At 35.0% G+C, this 23292-nt stretch overlaps 1 protein-coding gene across 1 annotated transcript; it reads right to left on the reverse strand.

Annotated features, from left to right (window-relative positions):
• Window positions 1-12649: 12649 nt before the first annotated feature.
• On the reverse strand, window positions 12650-13608 carry LOC126583177 (protein TIFY 6b-like). The gene is made up of 2 exons (XM_050247489.1): window positions 13019-13608; window positions 12650-12916 (listed from the first exon to the last, which is right to left on the reverse strand). The coding sequence occupies exons 1-2, from the start codon at window positions 13507-13509 to the stop codon at window positions 12793-12795; spliced, it is 615 nt and encodes a 204-aa protein (XP_050103446.1). The 5' UTR covers window positions 13510-13608; the 3' UTR covers window positions 12650-12792.
• Window positions 13609-23292: the final 9684 nt, after the last annotated feature.

Below are 23292 nucleotides of genomic sequence, written 5' to 3' on the forward strand. Positions count from 1 at the left end.
GAGAGCTTGAACCTATGTACTGTGTAAACCCTTCACAATTAATGAGAACTCCTTTACTCCGTGGACGTAGCCAATCTGGGTGAACCACGTACATCTTGTGTTTGCTTCCTGTCTCTATCCATTTACATACTTATCCACACTAATGACCGGAGCAATCTAGCGAAGATCACAAACTTAATATTTAAGATGATATTCTTTGGTGTATGTTTTTCGCAAACGATATAGTGTTGATAGATGAAACGCAAGAAGGGGTAAACGCGAAGCTTAACCTTTGGAGAGAAGTGTTGGAATCTAAAGGTCTTCGCTTAAGCCGATCAAAGACAATATATGGAGTGCAAGTTCAGTGCAACGGAGGCCAAAATGAGTTAGGGGTGAGGATCGGAGATCAGGAAATACCAAAGAGCGACCGTTTTCGCTACCTATGATCTATCTTGCAAAAGAACGGAGAATTTGATGGAGATCTCACCCATAGAATACAAGTTGGATGGATGAAGTGGAAGAGTGCATCCGGCGTGTTGTGTGACCGTCGTAGGCCACTGAAGCTCAAGGGAAAATTTTATAGGACGGCAATAAGGCCGGCGATGCTGTATGGCACAGAATGTTAGGCAGTGAAGCATCAACACGTAGGTGTAGTGGAGATGAGGATGCTTCGTTGGATGTGTGGTCACACGAGAAAGGATAAGATTAGGAATGAGGATATCCGAGGTAAAGTAGGAGTAGCCGAAATTGAAGGAAAGATGAGAGAAACTCGGTTACGGTGGTTTTGACATGTGCAAAGAAAGCCTACTGACGCTCTGGTTCGAAGATATGACTACGGGACAGAGGTTCAGGGCTGAAGGGGTAGAGGAAGACCTAGGAAAACTTTGGAATAGACCCTAAGAAAAGACTTAGAGTACTTGGATTTGACGGAGGACATGAAACAAAACCAAGCGCAATGGCGTTCTAGGATTCATATAGCCAACCCCACTTAGTGGGAAAAGGCTTTGTTGTTGTTGTTGTTTGTATTGGTTTAAAGCATTATTCATTTGTTTCTTTTCATTATCAATGCATTGTTTAAATATTTTTAGGATAATACTTGAGTACTCATTAGGAGTACCCAATTTACTTACTCTCTTAAGTGGCCCAACGAAATCATGACATGTGTAAGATAAATTTTACTCACGTCCATACTGTTCTACCATCCAAATATACACTCCTCCCTTTAAACCTATACCCAAACATATCTCTTCCCTTTAAACGCATAAATACCATCTCTTTCCTCCCCAATTTGGTGCTGCCATGGCAAATACACCATGGTTGCCATCAATCCCACCCCATCCCCTCTCCAGCATCTTGCCTCCCTTGCTTCCTTTTCAATCCTTGTCTTGTCCGATGTACCCACCCCAAATTCTTGTCTTCTTCGTCGAGCCCAATCTTCAATCCCACTCTCTTCGGCAATCCTACCGACAATTACTTTCTTCACCAGTGAGCCCAACCCTCACTTATTTCTTCTCTGGTGAGCCCAATCTCAACCCCACTTTTCTCCAACGAGCCCACCCCCATAGTCTCTCTTCTCTGACGACGCCACCTGAAATCGCTTTCTTCGACCGCGTGGGTTTGAAGATGAACGATCATGGGAGAGAACGACAGAGGGATAAAAGAAATAGGAGTCGGATGTTTAATTACGTGGTTAAGGATGTTTGGTTATAGGAATAATGTCTATATCAAATTGTTTTAAATTGACACATGTTCATGTCTTATTGCGCCACTTAATAGAGTGAGTAAATTGGGTACTCCGTGGGGAGTGCCCAAGTATTATCTATATTTTTATACCTTTTAATTAATTTTCTTTCATTCCCAATGCAAAGAAAATAAATATGAATTTTTATTTTATGTTTATAATTTGGCATATCGGTTAAAGAGCAAAACTTTAAAAGATGTTAAAGTGCCACATAACCATTCAAATTTAAATTTTAGGTTTAAAATTTGACATCTCATTTGAAGACGGTCTTAAGACCATCTTCAAATGAGATGACAAAAATGTCACATAGACATATAACAGTAACGAATAACGTATCATTTACTCTAACCGCAATGTCAAAGCTGACATGAAAAATAAGATGTCAACATTGATATCATTGCTTCAAGGCATCAGACATTAAATGCTAGTATATTTAAGTATCTTTTATATCAATTTTGCCATTTCCAAAGGTATTTCATTTGTCTTATCTTAAATGCTAGTATATTTAAGTATTTTTTATTATTTTTAAACCATCAATACCCCAACTTTTTGTTATAAAAAAAAAACATAAATGAAGCAATAAATTTGGCATATCGGGTGAAAAAAAATATTAATAATATGTCAAATTGCCAAGTAAGCTATCAAATTGAAATTTGATGTTTTGAGTTTGAAGTCTTATTTAGTGATGCTCTTAGTGTCAAGGACCATAATAACTAATTTGATGTGTATACATCAATTGAGTTTGTATTCCCAATAGATAATAATGGGAGCATGGTCTGTAATGATATCATTAATTGTCGAATTTTCTTCTATTTAATTATTAATTACACTAAGTCAGTTCACCACAGAATTCATGCTATATAGTATAGACTAGTGCATTGTAAAAAATTTAAATTAATGATTTTATTTAAGGTATTGTTATTCACTTGCTAGTGAAAGATCTTAAACAAATCTCGTATATAAGGAGTGTGGGAGCCAAAAATTGTTGCTCTACTAAACAAGCCATTAACACGGCAAACATGAGAAGTGGATCTACAATTGAGCACTTATGGAACATGGATAAATAGAAAGAGATTGAGACCTGGAGCCCAAGACTTGAATGCCTATAAAAGGGTAATAATCCCATTAGTAGGGAGAAGGAAGGACGAGATTAATTTATGAAATATTGCAATCATTTTGAACAAAGACTGACTTGAGCATCGGAATGTTTTATTGTAGGTCCCCATCCTCCTTCATTAAGGGCTAGCAAAGATGGTGTCTAAGGCTTCTCAGCGTGTTCAAAATTACTTGTTGGTGGAGAATTAGAGTACCTGAAATTTTACGCTCTAACAAGGAGTTTAATACCAATTTATTTCCATATCCTTTATTATAAATATATCGTTAAGAAAAGAAAAATGTTACGGAGACCATATTTTTAGTCCATATTTTATAGGTCATTATGTGGTGGTTGATAATTGTATTAATTGCCACATCATGAGATTTACAAAATGTGGTTCTAACTTATGATCTCTCTAACATTTTCCTTAAATAAAAAAAGGGATATTCTAACTTTGAACTTGAATTCTTTCTACACTAATTAATAACTAAATTAGTGTGATTTGACAAACATTTGAAGAATAAGGAGGCCATGTCTGAAAGACAATTGAAGATAATCATATAGTTGATATGTCATTTCATCTCAGGTAAGATGTCATATATATGTAGCTCCAAGATAAAAAGGTGTAAATGAGTGACCCACTTTATCGAAATCTAATGGAGTTATTAGTAAAGATGTGAAGTAGGGAAGTTGGCTATTCCCTACTTCGGTTTCGACCAAGTGGACCTATTGGTCCATTATATTGCGAATCACAGTGTAAATAAAGCTCACTTCCACTCAACTTAACTCAATTTCTACAAGGTATGACCTGAGTTAAATATCAAGTAGAATCCAAGTTACGTGGTAGTCGCTCAAATAATTCTAAACTTAAATGAGCTAGGCTATACTTGCTTTTTAAAAATTTCATTAAATAAAGACTGTTAACTTGCATGCTTTAATAAAAACAGTTTTTTTTTTTAAGAAGCATGGTAAAATTATGCTTCTACTTTTCTATGTTTTTCTATTGCAAATGACAACCCCAAACACATTTGATGTCCCAATTTTTTTTAATAAATTGTTCTTTTTTAAGCACCACAACTCCAAACCAGTATTTAATGTCTGGACAAACTGTGTTAGGGGTTTGAAAGTTATGGGAGGCAAAGCCTAAACAATTTAGTGCACAAATTAATTAAAAATGCAAATAAAAAATTTAAACAAAGACGACCATAATAACTAATTTGATGTGTATACATCAGTTGAGTTTGTTTTCTCAATAGATTAATAACGGGAGCATAGTATGTATTGATATCCTTAATTGTTGAATTTTTATCTGTTTAATTATTAATTACACATTAAGTCAGTTCATCATATAATTCATGCTATAGACTAGTCCACTGTAAAATTTTCAGATTAATTATTTTGTTTAAGGTATTGTTCTTCACTTGTTGGTGAGAGATTTTAGGTAAATTTTGTATACAAGGAGTTTGATACCAATTGATTTCCATATCCTTATTATAAACACATCGTTGAGAGCAAGTCCACCGGAGGGCTTTTTTCCCAGCACCCAGCCGAAAAAAAGGGCCAGCCCCCAATGAATCCCCTCCAGCCGACCCAATTGACTGACACCCAGCCCATGCCAGTCTCTAGCCCAATCCAAAGTTAACTGAGGCGTGGCTCGGTCCATTTGACGCCAGCGTGGCGTCAGACGGCATTTTAAATTTTTTTGCGCCAGGCGCGTGCAGTTGACGCGCGCGTGGGAGCGAGTGGCCCACACTCACTTCTCACCGGGGAGGCGACGTGGCGTGCTATGTGCCGTTGGATTTCCAACGGCTAGTTTTTCTAGACTATTGGATTTCCAACGGTAAAAAAAATTTAAATTTTACTTTTAAAATAGACCGTTTGATCACAGATCAACGATCCATGTTTTTTCACAAAAAAAGTAAATAAATAAAAAATAAAAAAAGGCCCAACGGTCAGAAATATGACCGTTGGCCAAGTGGCAACTCCCTAGCTCTTGGATTTGAATATTTTTCAAATCCAATGGTCCAGATTAATTAACTCTATTAAAATTTATTAAAAATTATAAAAAATACAAAAAAATTATTAAAAAATACTGAAAATTTAAAAAAAAATACAAATTTTTTTTTAAAATGTTATTTTTTTTTTCTATAAATACCTAACCCTCATCTTCAACCTTTACACCGCATTTCAATATTTTCTACAATTTCTATAATATCTACATTTCAATATTTTCTACACTTTGAGAGAAAAAAATGTCTTCATGGAAGCTCATTGAAGATGTTACGCTGTGTGAATGTTGGGTTCACACTACTCATGACCCGATTACGGGTAATGAGATGGATAAGCGAGAAATGTGGAGTAAAATTACGAAAGCGTTTTGTGATGTACATGGAAAAGACGCCAGAACTAGTCAAGGTCTTCAAGGTCGTTGGAAAAAACTCAACGCATCCTTTCCTTGTTGGAAAAACGTCATCTCTCATGCTTCCGGTAACCTCCGTAGTGGGACAAGTTTTAGCGGATTAGGTGATAATATTTTTATTTATTTATACGCATTCCACCCACATCAATATTTTGATTTAGTTAATTTCGTATGTAATTTTTATGTTATTTCTTATGTAATTTTTATATGCATTCCACCTGAATCAAAATTTTAATTTATTTAATTTCTTATGTAATTTTTATTTAATTTCTTATGTCATTTTTATGTAATTTATATGCATTCCACCCGTATCAATATTTTGAATTTATTCATTTGTGTTACACCCACATTTTTTAACACTATCTTATCCCACATTTTTATAGACACTACAAGCTCATGCATTCTACAATTCAAATAACCAGAACAAATCATTCACCAGATGGGAATGTTGGCAAATTGTCAAAGATTGCCCTAAATACAAAATTGTGGCAACCGGTCCAAAAGTTGTCATGCACGGTATGGGTCTACATAGTTCTCCAGAACCAGACATGGCCGAACAAGAAGCCAACACATTTCAAGACACGGAAGGGACGTCTGAACAAGTGCCCGAGACCCAACCGACTCGTCAGTCCCTCAGACCTCAAGGTAAAAAGGCATAAAAAAAAAGGTAGTTCTTCCAAAAATGACTACACTAAATATATGGAGGAACTTACTCGCCAAGGTGAACTGAACATGGCACGGGAAAAGGCTAGAGATGAGGAAAAAGTTGCTGCTTTGGCAGCAATAATAGCAGCTACTGAGACCCGTGATGCGGCGGCTTAGAGACAAAGAGAAGTAGTTAATCGAGAGAATGAGCTAGTTAGAGTAGTACTTCATCGAGAAAATGAAATGCTTAGAGAAGAAAGGATAGCTCAAGCAGATCGTGACACTATGAGCAAGTCTCTAGTACGACTGTCTCCGAATTCTAAATATTTTTGTGCATCGGGAAAAAGAGATGTCATATGAAGGAGGCGTGCAAGAGATGCGGAAACAAGTCAAGGGGGTTCTAGCTACACAAGTCATGGCAACCAAGATCCTAGCACCACATATCCTAACTCAAGAGACTTTGTATAATTTTTATGTAATTTCTTATTTTTTTAGAATTTAATTTAATTTCTTATGTAATTTTTATGTTTTTTCTTTCTTTTTTTGTTTTGAACTTTATTTAATTTCTTATGTAATTTTTATGTTATTTCTTTTTTTGTTTTGAACTTTATTTAATTTCTTATGTAATTTCTCATGTAATTTTTATGTCATTTCTTATTACATAAACTCACCAAATAAGATTACATAAACTCACCAAATAAACTTAAAAACAAAACATAGAATTACATAAACTCACCAAATAAGATTACATAAACTCACCAAATAAACTTAAAAACAAAACACACTACATAGAATTACATAAACTCACCAAATAAACTTAAAAATAAAACACACTACATAGAATTACATAAACTTAAAAAAAATACAATTTATTCTTCAACCACAAGCCTCATTTTAATTATCTTCGCCTTCATGCAATCCCCACTAGTGCTCAATCAAGTCATTCTGGCGGGTTACGTGCCAGTATGGCTTGATGCGTAAAATAACTAAACACACAAATTAAACCCTATTTGTGACAATTGTAGTAATGATGTAAGTATGGATCGTTCTAACCGGGGATTAACTAGGGGTGCTAATCTAATATAAATTGATTCAAAAACACAAAAACTAAACTTAAAGATTCTAACAAAACTACTATGACTCAAAACGGAAATAAAGCATTCAAAATTACCAAAGACAATCAATTTGACTCAAAAAGAAACTAGAACTTGTTTTGGACGAAATCTCAAGTGTTTATAACTCCAAATGCTTAAAAACACAAAATAACAAGATTTGAATGACTAAGACTCAACAAAATGTGGGGGAATTGAGTTTGAACGAAAATAAATTTAATGGGCAGATTGTAAGGAAACAAATTGTAAAACAAGATTGTGATGAATCAATAGATGATGGAATAGCTAAGGGGTTCTTCTCCACACATGAAATATATGCAATGTAAATCAAATTCCAGTTATCAATTTAATAAGTTATGAACCTCGACACTCCAAGTTAATTAGGTCCGCTTAAATTAACCTTCAGATTTCCCTAGAATCATTAAATTGGATGAATATGCATCGCAACCAAATTCTTTCTAACAAGTTCTCTATATGAACAGCATGATAAAGACACAAGTTAGAAGCATTACGTTCCTTGGAAATCATAAGCATCAACAAGGCAATTGTAACTATGAAAAGCATGATACTCTTGCCAAGAATCTACTTAACATGATCGTGACTAGCGACCTTCACTACTTGTGAATATAATTTCATAACAATTAGGTGAAACAAACTTATATTCTAGCACCAAATTCAAGCATGCCAATTAAGCGTGCACTCTCAATTAACGTACAAGAATAAGTTCTAAATCAAACGGTTAAGCAAATTATATTCACAACTTATGTAACGATAACTGGAATTGATCAACTCATTTCACATATAAAATCATGGTTTTGAATACACCCTTAGCCAAAATGAAATTAGCCAATCATACTTAAAGCAAAACAAGGATTACATGAATTAGACATTAAAATCCAAAGAAAGAAAACACCTAAAAATGCTCCAACTTGGTAGCAAGTGCATCCAAGAATTCTCCTTTGCTTGCTTGCGGCAGATTGCTTTGTGGACGGATTTTTGGGTAGTTTTATGATGTAGAATGGATGGGGAATGGTATGGAAAGGTTTAGGGTAAGTGTGGAGGAGTGTTTGAGGGTTTGAGGGTGGTGGAGAACTAGGCAAAGAGGGTGGAAGAAGGTGGAGTGACTGTTATGTTTTCTAAGCACTAGAATGGTGTTTTTGGGGTGTTTTGCTACCTAGAGGTTGTATGGACGAATTTTGTGTGATGAATGATGAATATGGGAGATTGTCCCTTTGGCCAAGGGGTGTAAACATGTATTTATAGGCCCCAAAAACCTTAGAAAATCAGGTTAGGTTAAGGATGAAATGCATGGCAATTTGTGTGTGTGGTGTGCAATGGTCCAAGGGTGAAAATGAAGTAATGATGCAAAGTGTGAAGGGTAAAATGGAGTGGTGTTGTAGCTAGGGAGCATGAATGATTGTGTACATTGCATAGAGATGGAAAGGGAGGTGAAATGTGTCAACAAATGGGTCAAAGGTGCAACAACATGTGTTGCACATGGCATTGGATTCCAAATGTGAATGATGGAGCATCAATTGGTGCATGTAATGGATGTAAATGTTGTCTAAAATCTAATGAGTGAAGGGAACAAGAGGTATCAAGCAATTGAGTGTAATAATTAAATGAATTGAAGCATGAAATTAGAAATTATGTAGGGGACAAGAGTGATCAAGCATGGCATGGAATCCAAAGGGAATTCTATGTGGTTTGCATGGCAAGGAATGCAAGTTGGGGTGACAGATTTTTGGGCTGTTTTCTTCATCTTTTGGACCATAATTCTTCATATTCTTGGCCTCTTTAGTTCTCAAATTCGTCCATCCACTTGGCCCATGCATTTGCTATCCATTCCAAGCCCGAAACATGCTCCAAAAGCCTCCAAAATGCATCTTCTTGCCTACTTTGTCCATAAAATCAGAAAACACACGAAAATGACTTTAAACCTTAAAATAACTAAGGAAACACGACATAAATGCACAAGAACAAGCCAACTAAGTCGCATAAATATGCTCCTATCATGGCTCTTGCACATCAGCATACCGATGAACGATCAATTCATTGTAACGTCCATCGCATTCCAACGGCTCATTATGCACTGGATCTTCGGTCCGGTCATGAGCACAGTAGATACGTGTTCTTGAGTTGTTCATCGGATCTGGCTCATATTCATCAACTGCATCATAATCATACGCATCTTCAACAATCATGTTGGGGAGAATAATACACGTCATCATGATGGATCGAAGAGCCTCGACATCAAACATTCTAACTGCAGCCCTGACAATCGCCCAACGAGCTTGCAGGATACCAAAACAACGCTCGACATCCTTCCTACACCCTTCTTGACATTTTGCGAAGTGTTTTTCCTTTTCAGTCTGTGGATGTGGCACTGTTTTGACAAATGTTGACCACCTTGGGTAAATGCCATCTGCAAGGTTGTATGATCCATCGTATTGGGTATCATTAACCCAATATGTGCATCTCAGCGATTTTCCTTGTAGCAGTTCGTCGAACACTGGGGATTGGGCAAAGACATTTATGTCATTCTGAGCTCCTGGAACACCAAAAAAAACATGCCAAATCCATGTATCAAATGAAGCCACCGCTTCCAAAATGATGTTTTTGGCTCATTTTCTATCACCATATGCTCATTGCCACGCACTTGGACAGTTTTTCCAAGTCCAGTGCATGTAGTCGATGCTTCCAATCATGCCAGGGAAGCCTCGCATCTCACCCTTCCTCAGAAGCCTTCTCATGTCCCTTGGCGTGGGTGTTCGAAGGTACTCTTTGGTGTAGAGGGCTTCAATTGTAGAGCAAAATCGCATCAGGGACTCCAGAACATTAGTTTTTCCCATCCTCGCGATCTCACCCACTTGATCTACAGATACTCCATATGCAAGCATTCGCAAGGATGCCGTAATTTTTTTGCTCGGAAATAAGACCTAGAACATGAAAAACATCATCTTTTTGCACAAAGTATGGATCATGGTTGCAAATATCACTCATGATTTTGTCGAACAAATTTCGTTGCATTCTAAAGAGACGTCTAAAAATATGATCAGGGAATATGCTATTGGGAATAAAATAATCTTCCAATAGATCTTTACCTCGTTTTTCCCTTTTTCTATCGAGGTTTGCAGCACCTCTTGGTTTGGCTATCTAACCTACCGCTTCCATGACACGGTGGGAATGTGATGCCTTCTGCGTTCTATGGTGATCATCCTCATCCTCCTCCATGAAGAAAGCCTCATCTCCACCTCCACCTTCCTCGAGATTGGCCAATTCTGCCTGTTATGCCAACAACATTTTATGTTGTTGCTGCAACTGTTTATACACTCTTCTTGAAGAAGACATTGTAATAAGAACTCAAGATTTGAAAATGATGACAAGGATTCTGAGCTAAAAAGAAAGATTGAGCTTGGTGTGAGGATGGATGTAGGGATGTAGGGTTTATATGGACAAAAAAAAGAAAGGATGAGGTTCTGGACAATGCCACGTGGCACTACGTGATTGGTTGAAAATCTTATCGAAATCTTGGCTAAATTATTGTAACCTGGAAGTGACACGTGGTGTGTCGGGATTGGTCGAAAATCCTATCGGAAATCTATCCACAAAATAGTACGTTCGGATAATGACACGTGGCATGACGTGATTGGTTGAAAATCTTATTGAAATCTTGACTAAATTATTGTAAAACGGAAGTGACACGTGGCGTGTCCGGATTGGTTGAAAATCTTAGCGAAAATATATTCACAAAATAGTACGTTTAGATAATGACACATGGCGTTACGAGATTGGTTAAAAATCATATCCGAAATTAAAACTATTTTATTTTTTTATTCTTTTAGAAAAAATTTAAAAATATTTTAAATGGGCTGGGTGGCAGTGCATTTTGTAGGGGTGCAGATCGTTTGTGCCAGCGCATTTTTTCACTGGGTGCCAACGCATTTTTTTAGGGATGGAGATGCATTGGCCTATTACTGTTCATTGGAGACTGTTACAAGTCATTAGGGGTGGACTTGCTCTGAGAAAAGAAAAATGTTAGAAAAACCATGTTTTTAGACTATATTTTATAGATCATAATGTGACAATTGATAGTTGGATCAATCACCACATCATGAGATATACAAAATGTGGTTCTAATTTACGATCTCTTTAGGATTTTTCTTTAAAAAAAAAATTGGGATGTTCTAACTTTGTACTTGAATTCTTTCAACACTAATTAATGGATAGTTGATCAACTTTGACTAATTCAAACGGCTATTTAGAGTTTTGCTATATTATTTTGGTTGTCAATTAGCAATTGTACACATGTTATGTATTACTTATTAAAATTTTAATATAAAATTTACAAAAAAATATATAAATTGATTGCTAAAACTTTTTTTTGACGATCTTCATACGTATTTTATTCAAGAAGCTGTTTCTGAATAACTATTTCGTGACTAAAAATTTATTTATTTGAAAAAAATGTGGAAGAGAAAAAAGTTGTGAGGCTTTAAAAGAAAAAAGTACAACTATTTTGTTCGTAAAATACTATATTGTCAATTAACTTTTATTTTGGTTATTTTTTTTGAGTAAATTGTAGTAATGATCCCTTAACTTTAACTCAATTATAGCAATGGTCCCTCAACTAAAAATCAATTAACATTGATCCCTTAATTCATTAAAACATGCAACTATGATCCCTCAACTAAAAATTCATTACTAGTGAACCCTCCACTTTAATCCAACAGGAGAAATTGTCTCTCAACTTTAACCCAATTGAACCAATGGTCCCTCAACTCTAACTCAATTGTAGCAATGGTCTTGCCAACATAACTTATTTTGACAAAATTTAACAAAGTTGGCTAAAAATACCATAGCTACAAGTTTTAATAAGTTGAGGACCCCAATTGTAGCAATGATTATTTCAATATAACTTATTTTGACAAAATTTTAACAAAGTTGACAAAAATGACCATAGCTACAAATTTTGATGAGTTGATAGACTAATGGTAATGGATTTTTAGTTGAAGGATCATTGCTCTAATTTGATTAAAGTTAAAAAACTATTGTTAAAATTTACTCTTTTTTCTTTACTTTTGGTGACAGGATTAATTTGATGTGTTCACCATTTTTTGATTGATAAGAAAGATTTTGTTAATAGATAAATTAAATAAAAAACATCGGAAATATGTAAGACGCACCCAAAAATTGTAAGTCGACGAGTTTTATATTAATTTATTTCCCATATCTTTAGAGTAAATATATTTTTGTATAAAAAACATTAAATTTGTAAATATGTTCATCATCATAATTCAAACTTATAATTAGACATTTTTAAGAGTTGGTCCACATATAAATTTATTTTTATTTTATTTAAGAAAAAAAAACCAACCCAATGACAAACCTCGATTATCTATCAATTTTAAAAATCGAAAATACTCACAGAGACATTGCGGTCCCCGCAGTCCCCCTTGACCACAACTTTGACTTTTACACCAGAAATTTACTTTCTTCCCGTCGCTTATATCCAAAAAGTAATCAGGAAAAATTTCAATCCAAAAAAGAAAAAGTCATTTGAAAACAGTTGGAGAACCGTCCAACTTTTGTTCAAATTTCTTTATTTTGTTTCTCAGAAATGGATTATGCATCCAAAATCATTGATAAAATAATAATTACAAAAAAAATAGATTTTTTATGGAAGAATAATTTTGGCTTACAACAAATTACACACAGTCAGGATCATAAATCGCCAGAAATTAACCCTATTTAATATAATAAATCTAAACCGAATTAGAATTGTGAGCCGATTTAATCTCTAGAGGCTGAGTTCAAGCTGCTTTGAACTTTGCCCTTCTGCCCTCGAACTCGTTTGCTCGTCACTTTTGGCAGGAGAAGATGCTCTCTGGTTGTTCAGTTGATATGGTGCTACTGCTGTCACCCTGAAAAATTTAAGTAACCCAATTCGGAGACTATTTAGCTATGCCTCGCTTTGATTCGTTTTTTACTAAAAAAAAGGTTCAGAAAATATACAAGTAGTTTACCTTTCTTTTCTCTTGGCCAAGAACTTGTGTAGTGAAGCTCTTCTGGCCTGGGTTGGCACCTTAATTTCCTGAGATTTATTTTCAGCGACAACATTCGACTGATTCTCAGAACCCAATTTCTTCACAAATCCAGCAGAAATCTTGGAGCTTCCAGTTGTAGCCAAACCCATGATTTCCTTTGCCTTCTCAGCCTGCAGATCATTGAAAACCAGCACCTGCCCACCATAAAAAATAGTCATCTGGGCAGCAGATCCAGGCTGCTGATCTCCCAAAGCCGCTTCTGGGTATTTGGTGAACTGCGGAAGCAAATCGATGCTGGGTTTTGACGACGGAGTCTGAGCCGTCTGATCAACTGGGTTCGAAGCAGCAGCCTCCATGGTCGTCAGCAAGTTCATGGTTGTGGGAGGGATGACTTGAAGGGTTCTCTTCTCCTTCAAGAACTGGCTCAAGAGGTTGCATGTCTGTGCGAAATTCAACTTCTCAGCTGCCATATCGGATATCTTTGTGATGAAAACAATTGAGAGAGAAAATTTGATTTAATCTCGGTGATGGTTTGCCGAATGGTGGGGAGTGGAGGAGTGGGGAGGAGGGGAATATAAATGGGGAAGTCAAGTAAGGCTGCCTGTGTAGGAATATAGTAAGGATTTTGTTTTGATTTTTTTATTGGATTTTTCAAGCACGTTTTTTTTGCATTATAAAATTGAGAGGGAAAAGTATGGCAAAAGCATAAGAGGAGATAGGATTCAAACACGTGGAGTCAAGTGCGATGGGATCATAGGAGTGACCTTCTACCTGTCTTTTTACGAAAAAAGCCTTTGAAACTGCATTTCATAATAAAAACAACTTGAAGCAGACTCTTGAAGAGCCATCCGTGATACGCTCTGATATTATTCTTATGTGGTTGTAAATGAGAAATTTAAAATTCGAATTTTAGTTCAATACTAATTTTTACATTGTCAAATTTCCCGAGGAGTGGAGGGCTATATCAATTTCAGGTATATTTAGAAAGAAATTGTTATTGACATTTCAAAAAATTTATTTTGCATTCTAAATTTTTTATAATTAAAAAGAAAATTACACTTTTGAAGAGTGTAGAATAAGATTGTTGTAGTGTTAATAACTGTTCTCTATTTAGAATGCTTCCAACCGAATAAAATTACATTTAGTTAACTAAAAGAATTTTAATATTTTTAGTACAGTTAAAATCAATTTTTTACTTGTAAGTGAGATGTATTTCTCTTAGTACTACAGTATAGTATTATTTATTTTCACTTATAATTAAGAGTTCTTACATTCAAGTCTCATCAAAGATAAATTTGAATCACATTATTACATACATATTTATTAAAGGTAAATATATCATTTATAAAAAAATAAAATTTTGACAATGAAAAGTCCGGTATTTTACTACAAAACCAGAGCCAAGTTACTAAATTACAATATAATGGCCCAGTGCCGTTTAAACTTTAGCACGTATAGTATAAAGAATGGCAGTATTCTGTAGCTGGAGGAATATGTGGGGTACATTGGTCATTTGACAGCTCACAAAAGTTAGGCTTGGACAAGGTTCGGTGGAGACGTAGAGTTGGGTTCAACGACCGACTTGTTCGCGGGACCCACGCTTGAAAATGGCAAACACGCGGTGTTCCTCTTGTTTCCTTACATCGTGTCCTCGAGATTCGAGAATTGGGTTCGCACTTCGCCCCCAGCACGTGATACAAAAGTTTCCATTCAATTCCGGTTGGGCAATTTCGTTTCTTTCATACCAGTGGCCATCGCGTTTGCCGCGTGTCCAATACGACTATATTCGGCGGATGGTCCACGCCTAAAATTGGAAAGATTTTAACGTGTCCTAAAAACACAGCTCGATATAATTATGTGTCGCTAAGTATATCTCAACGTGGAAAGATTTATTTATTTTATTTTTTTTTTTCAAAATAGAAAGAGGAAGAAAGTGAGAGAGGATGTAAGTGCGGTGAGACGTGGTTATTTATTTATTTATTTATAATATTAAAAATATCGTAAAATCACCTGTAGTTTGAGATTTTAAAAAAAGTAAAATTTGATTTGTGTGAAATTATATTACTGTCAAATTTGTATTTGGCAAAAATTGAATATAAGATATCTCACTTACAAGTAAAAAAGAATACCACTGGATCATAGTACTAAGTGGCTATTTATGTTCACTTATAAGTTATAATTAGAAGGATAAAAGTAATTTTACATGGTTTTGGTTGACAATCAGATTTTATTATTATGTAGTTTAGATAATACAGGTAGTTGTATATTTAAAAAAAAATTCAAACAACTTATATTATGATACTTAGTATAACAGATTGTGTTCTGGTACATTGAAAATTTTTCCAAAGTTGGTAGTGGTTCGTGAGTGAGTGTGGCGAGGCCTGCATTCACGTGGACAATATGAAATTGTGATTAAAATGAGATGGAAATTGCTACTTGCATTTAATTAAAGTTTATTTTTTGCATGTTTTGAATTGGAATTTTTTTTATTTGTCAAACACGTAAAACTAGTTTATATATCGACCTTATTTTGTGGATATATGGGTTTGCATTTTTTGTACGTAAAATGACAACGTTTTATTTGTTGGAAAACCTTTATTTCATGTTAGCCAAAGTGATTAGGAACTTGTTTTTGTCTTAGACTTTGTCCAACTCACCATTTAAACAAACTTATATATGCATGCCATGCGACATGAGAAAAGTCTATTGGTGGAACATATTAATTAAATCGAGTTAAGCTTCAGTATTACACATGGTAAAATCATACACGACACGATTTTATGAAAAAATTAAGCATACTAATCAAGCCTTATAATTTTCGGTCTAGAACGCAATAATAACATGATTTTTAATGAGTTGAATTAGTATCTTAACTTGGTTTCAACACACAATACAAATATATATATATATATATTATTTTTTGAAACGATACGATATTCATTGATTAAGAGAAACATACAAAACTTGAGGATAGTGTGCATAATATGCTTCGATATATATTTTTATTATCTCTTGAAAAGTCACTCATCCTAATATTTCATTGCTTTTAAGTTTGTATCGTTTTAGGTAACATGTTTGGATATGTTGTGCACATAATACAATTTCAAGAAAATTAAAGTATTATTCTTTGGGTTTTAGTTTAATTGGAACTATGGTTTTAAAATTTAAAACTTGACTTATCCCGACCGAGATCAAGGCATGCTGGCCGTCACGTGAAAGTGACGTAGCCATGTGCACAATGCGGAAGCAATAATAATAAGAAATATATGAATAATTAAAAACCGAACTACTAGAGTACACTACTAAACATGAGGTGTTAGGAGTAAGATACAAAAGTAAACACTCCTAATCAGAGCATATAAAGTCTAGGTGCAGTCCAGTAGGACAAGTACTAATTATACAGTACCATAAGATGTCCTACAATTATTTAGATATGTCAGAACCGCCGAAGTCCTCAAAGCCACCAACAGCAAGCTTACCTAAAACCTGGAGGGGCGCAAAACAGAAAACGTGAGTGGGTAAAAACAAATGTTTTACAAAACCATTTCAATTATCAACATATCTAACCCCTCGCTGTAAAACATGTATAGTTTTTCCTAGAATCAAGATATACGCATATACACAAATATATAAGTAATCATATCACTTCAAATCATGCTTCACATAATCATCTTCATATGTATGTCATGCTAAGATATAACAGAGTAAGCAATTCAGGTTAGAATAATTTCATAGAAATATAACATGTTAGCCGGAACCCCTGTGGTAGTCTGTACGGCTGAATTCATAGCTCAACATCTATATAGCTGGAGTCACTACAATGACCTATTTGGCAACATACTGCACAAGAGTCAGAACCAAATGAAAAGGTCTATACGACAATAATGGGTGTAATATAATCATGCTCAACACTACTCTCACATAATAGCTGGGCGATAAATCGCTAGTCACCTACGAGTCGGAACCACCTAAAATGGTCTATGCGACAAAACTGTGCACCTAAATTGGATCCAATATGAGCATATGGTGCGGGAAGTGACATAATAAACAGGCATGTGCCATAACTCTGGCTAAATCACAATCACCCTAAGTGCAGTTTTATGAGTTCAACATTATTCAATCACATATCGCATCATCGATGATTCACATAACCAAACATAACTTACCTAAGCTTACCTGAGCATCCACAACACCACAATTATATATAATGCATCATATACCAATTCATGTACGAATTATAAACTTATATGCATGGCATTTATGGCATACTTTCATTTAAACACATATTTATGGGAAAATATTAAGTATATAATATATATTGAAAATCAAAAGCCCACTCACTGGTATGTCAAAGGGTCGTAGCCCCCGAGTCGCCCTTGAACACGCTCGTCCTTAGGGTAAGTCTCACCTATATGCGAATTAACTATATAAACGTTATTTAAAGCACATAGGCAAAACTAGCTAATAACTTCTCATACAATGCTCAATTTTGGTATTTGAATATACCACAGTGACCTACACAACCTCAAGATCATCCCCAAATTTTTAGAATAATTTTTGGACCACCCACGAGCTGCCACATGTAGGCCAAGTCACGGCCAGACGTGCCGCCCACGCGCGGGCACCTTCCAGGCACGCTGAAGGCGTCAGTTAACACCGTCAGGAATATTCCATCAAATCCCAGCGTATACCGTTAGATTCTTAACAGCGTCAGCCAACACAGTTAGCATATTCCGTCAAAACTGACGGAATATTCTCTGTCTTCTCCGACGAGTCGCCGGTTTCTGGAAATTTACATAAATCGTCCTAACTTCTTCATTTTTGCACCATTTTCAACATAATTGGTACCATTTTAAAGATCTCAACAAGACAAACAAAACTATACTTGCCCCGACCTCCAACTTGTCGAAAATTCACCGGAAAAAGCCTCAATAATTCCGGTTAAATTTGTAACTCTTCGTTCTCACGATTCCGACGTCCAATTCCTTTAAACGAAGTACTCCGAGCTTTGTAAGGACCTCCTTAAGCTCCTTATAAGCTTGAAATTCCCTGAAACCAACATATTTACGTCCACATGAACAGTGCTAAATTTATGGGTTACGGGTTCTAAGGTTTTTCGAAGCATTCACGTCCAACAAAGGTACTAATGAACTCAGAAGGTTACAATGAGCAAGAATCTTACCTTTAAAGCTTCGATCCGTGCCTGAAATGGAGAGTTCGAAGGTTGTCCGTACAGGAGAGGAAAGAGAGAGTCTGTGAGATGAGAAAGCACGGGAGAGAAGAGAGATAATGAGGTTTGTGCGTGTGTGAGTTCCACGTAGGTCACCAACCAACCAAGGAAATAACATCTAAGTCTCAATATGTCACACATATATACACACTACAATTTCCCCATCCAAGGATAAAACTGTCATTTCACATTGTCGAAAATTAAGTATTCGGGACGGGCTGTGACAAAACTCACTAGTATTGGCTCATGAACTTTTCACAATGTGGAGTAATGGTTATTTTTAGTCACACCATCACAAATTTCTTTCAAAATAAAATAATTAAAATGGACAAAAATATAAGAAAATTCTAACAAATTAGTTATAAGAATTATTACCATACATTGTAATAAGTTTAGGAATTAATACTCGATGATGTTTAGTACAGGGACCGATACATCCACAGATCATTACTCCAACTAACTTTTATTTAATGAGAAAACAAATAATTCAACTGAGTGAAAAGGATAAATGCGAAATGAAACCATAAAAGTTACCTATGGTTTGAGTTTATACATTGAGTCATGATAAGTTTAACATGTTTTATATAGGTTTAAATTAATTTCATACAATTTAACTGCAGATAAACATAAATACGATAAAACAGGACGTGTTTACGTTTTAAAATATATATATATTATTATTAAGGAGAAGGAGGGTTCAAAATTAATACAATAATTTATGGCAGGAGATAGGTAAAAATCTAATACTCTATGTGATGATCCGTCCCTATTTTCTATGTAATTTTATCCCCGAGTGTGTAAAATGATGTTAATGCCCTGGTTGGCTAAGTGTCGTGGATTACATATGCAGTTTTAAATTATTTTCTCACTATCGTAGTTAAATTGGCCTCGACATCACGAGTGCGTCAGTGCAAGTTAGACCTGAATTGGAGTCGTAACGAAAAGTTATGAATAATTAAAGTGCGCAAACAGGTATAATTATTTTCACGGGGGTATTAATTAATCGGTATTGGAGACACTGATAGAGTAAGTTAGATTACGTTTTTATGAAACTTTATCACTTTTCTTGTTGAAACGTTGACCCGTGCCTATCCTTATCCACCAATTATTTTATTTCCTATTTTCTCTAACCAAATTAGATTATATCTCTCATTTTCTTCTGCCCAATCAAGAACTATCTCTCATTCTCGTATATTATTTTTCTTCCTACTCACACCCAAGCCACCATCACCAATTGAACCTGCAAAGACCACCAAAGTGTTCATTTTGACCTCACGAACCCAGTTGTACCACCTGATTGTCAAACAGACGAGTTTTGACTCGCTAACTCGGAAGCTTCAATTCGGTGCACTTTACTCCAGCGCAATTCCGACGAGGTTGCAAGGTTTTAGGACATGGCGAAGCTTATATTCAACTCCATAGGGACCCTGGACTAAGTTTGGAGTGGAGTTGACGTCGGATCAAGCGAGTTCGAGAAGTTTCAGTTTTGGCCGAATCTTCCGAGGGATTTTCAGGCCATTTTCCGTTTGATTTTGGACTCTCAAGAGGTACAAACTTGTTCTTATCCTCAAGAGTTTCAAATCCGTACAAAATTTCATGGATTTTGGTTGAGAAATGACAAAGATATAAAGGTTTGAAAATTTACACAGAATCCGGCAATATTTTCCAAAAACCGGCAAACCAGAAGGCGGCGCCAGCGACGGCGAACGGTGAAGCTCACCGAAGAAGAAGGTGAATATTCTCACGGCGTCAGGTAACGCCATTACTATTTAACAGAATATTTCGTCTATTTTGACGGAATATTCCTAACGTCCGTTAGGGTTCCGTCGGCACATGTCGTGCACGTGCTTGCGCATGGCCACGCGTATGGTAATGGGTTAGACAGCGCGTGAGGGCTCGTCTGGCCTCAGGCCGGCGAATGGTTTTCATGTGCGGGTTCGTGACTTCGAGAAATCATTTTCGTATATTCGAACCTTCCATTTGAGCAAACTATGAGAAGTTTATCCTAGATTTTGGTTTATGTGCTATTTTAATTAATTGGAAGTAGTTGTTTTGCATATAAGGGAGACCTACCCTGGGGACGAATGCAGACAACCGAGGTTAGGGAGCTACGACCTTTCGACATATCAATGAGTGGGCACTTGTTTTCATGTGTATGTGTATATATATATATATATATATAAACTTCACTGTTTCCAGAAATGTTTTAAAGTTGATTTATGCATAGCATGCCTTGGCTTAATTGAGTTATATTTAAATATGCATTGTTATGAGATTGTGAATATGCCATATAATCCTATGAGAGGCACAAGTAAGTTTGGGTGAGTTGTTATGTGATTAAAATGTACCCATTTTTTATATAAAATCCATTCAATCTTTTCTCTAATCCATTTTTTATACTTATATAGGTACATTCTATTTATTTGAGAATGTATCAATGTTAAGTTTAATAGAAGAAATTTAATAATGTTATTAAGCCTAATATCTTTTTCTTTTTCTTTTCTAAGTTTTTGAAAAATGTACTAATGTTTTGGTATAATAATTTTTTGGTTAGTTTTGATGGACGTATCCGTGTGTGTGTGTGTGTGTGTGTGTGTGTATGTAATATATTGGAGAGTATAATTCATATTTAATGTTTTTATTTCGATAAATTATGAATTTTATTTAAAATCTCATTAATATAAATAACTACAAATTTTATTTTTAATTTAAAAATATAATAACCTTTATAGAAATACATTATTACATTAATATCAAGGATTTCGATAAAAAACTAAAAACCACGAAGATTTCAGTCAAAGAAAATTGATAGTTAGGGATCACATCTAAAGTGTCCCTTTTCTTTAGAGATGCTCTATGTGTTTACATATTTATTTTGTCTTTTATCATTTTTTCAAAAGGATTTTATACATTGGAAAGGGATCATTTCTGAATCTCTTCCACCAAATCATCTCCATCAAACAATCTGAACTTTTGAAATTTAATCTAACGATTAAAGTTATTATAATTTTTAAAGTAGATCCCTGTTTATAACCGTTAAATTAATTTTCAAGAGCTTAGATTAATTGATGAGAATGATTTGTTGGAAGGGATCCAAAAATGATCCATTTCCTTATACATTTTACTCCATCGGGTCAATCCGGTTGATTATCCTTGAAGGTTCCTGGAAGTTTCCCGTATGATTGGACTTGATCATTTAATTAAAAGCCTATTTCAATTTTCTAATCACACCATTTGACCGGTTAGAAGCATCATCTTTAAATTAACTCACCTTATTACTTCATGCATTATTATAAAAATATTTCTCAAATCTTCCACGCGGTTTGTTGCTCACCCAACCACTCTTTCAATTAAATCGCCTTATTTGTATATTCAAGCATATTAATTGACATTGGCAATTCCGGCAAAAACGAAAGACCATATAATATTGAAAATGTCACATAGATTCTTCCTTGTAATATTGGCACGTCTTGTTACTCCATCTTAAAACAGGGCGCAGTAATTTTGCCGTTCACTTACATTATAACACATAAAAAGTACAACATTAGCAAGCGTTATGATGAGAAAAAAACAAATTCCGCTCATATCCATTTGGAAAAGAGTAGAAAGAGAATAAATGATAAATGAGTAATTCCCACTTTACTACTTTTTTTTTTTTTTTCAAAAAGGGGATCAGCTGATGGCTTCGTCATTGCAGTCATCATTCCAGGGGCTAAAAAGACTCACAGAGGCATTTCGGCCTCACCCTAACCATCATCGTGCGATTCATCAGCGCCAAGTTTTGCAAAAATTGTACTTTACTGCACTTACTTTTTTTGTCTCACTTTCATACCTAAAATTTGATTTTTTTTTTGCCACTTTGATACTTCTGTTAGCCTAATTGTTAATTTTTCTGTTACTTGATGACGTGACAAGATCTTTATCCACTAATTCATGCCACATAAGCTCACAAATCTTTAAAAAAAAAAAAAGTAATTCACATTATACTATTCTCAAGTTTCGTCATAATCGAACTTTATTACATTTACTTTTTTCACCTCACCCTTCATACCTAAATTGATGATGTGTCATAGTTTTTGCCCAACTTAATTTGACACGTGTAGTGAAAAAAATAAATATGTATTAGAAATCAATTATTTAATAAAATAAATAGAAGTATGAATCTGGGAGTAAAACGTAACTGTAAATATGAAAGTGAGACGAAAAAAACTAAGGGTAGCAAAGTATGAATTTCGCAATGTGTGTGAGTAGTAAAGTGGAGCCAGATCCTGTGACGTCATCAATTAACAAAATAGTTAACAGCTAGGCTAACGAGAGTATCAAAGTGACAGAAAAATCAAACTTTAGATATGAAAATAAGACAAAAAACAAGTATAGTACAGTGCGATTTTGACAAAACTTGACAGTAATAAAGTAAAAGTTACTCATAATAAATATAATGAATTTTAGTTTGAAACGCCAATAAAGGGTGTATTTATACCGTGAGAGAGAGTATTTTTTAGATAACAGTCTCATGAAACACATTAAAGCAAATGATTAGGGAGTCAACCGGTTGTTATGGGGATGAAAAACGCACAGAAATTTCTCCGCTTAAACATTTGTACATATTACTTTCTGTTGACCAAGCCAAATCCAGAGAGAGAGAATTGACTAAGTAGCAAGCATGGAGAAAACGTGGTACCCTTCATATCATTCTTTACTCTTTGATGGAACGTCAGGTCACCCATCACCCATAACCCATCACAATAAATAATTAAATATTGCCGAATAAAGTAAGAAAATTGGAAATTCTTTTAATTTTTGAAGTATTCATCAATTTACTCTCTGAACTTGTGATCATTGGCAAATTTTTCCCTCAACTTTAATTTTGGCCAATTTCTCCGCTAAACTCTCATAATTAGTCAATTTACACCCTACTGTTAATCTTTTTAATTTTTCATCTATTCTTCCGTTAAGTAGGTATCTGCATGACTGTCTTTGAATGGCAAAAAAAAAATCAATTTGCACCCTTCTGTCATTTTCC

Source organism: Malus sylvestris, chromosome 9 (assembly GCF_916048215.2).
Source record: "Malus sylvestris chromosome 9, drMalSylv7.2, whole genome shotgun sequence".
Lineage (NCBI taxonomy): Eukaryota > Viridiplantae > Streptophyta > Magnoliopsida > Rosales > Rosaceae > Malus > Malus sylvestris.

Bases quoted from the DNA above. Each gene is read 5' to 3' on its own strand.
- LOC126583177 (XM_050247489.1), bottom strand. From the start codon at position 13,509: ATGGCAGCTGAGAAGTTGAATTTCGCACAGACATGCAACCTCTTGAGC. The intron at 12,917-13,018 runs GTAAACTACTTG...TAAATTTTTCAG, and splicing joins TTGGCCAAGAGAAAAGAAAG to GGTGACAGCAGTAGCACCAT.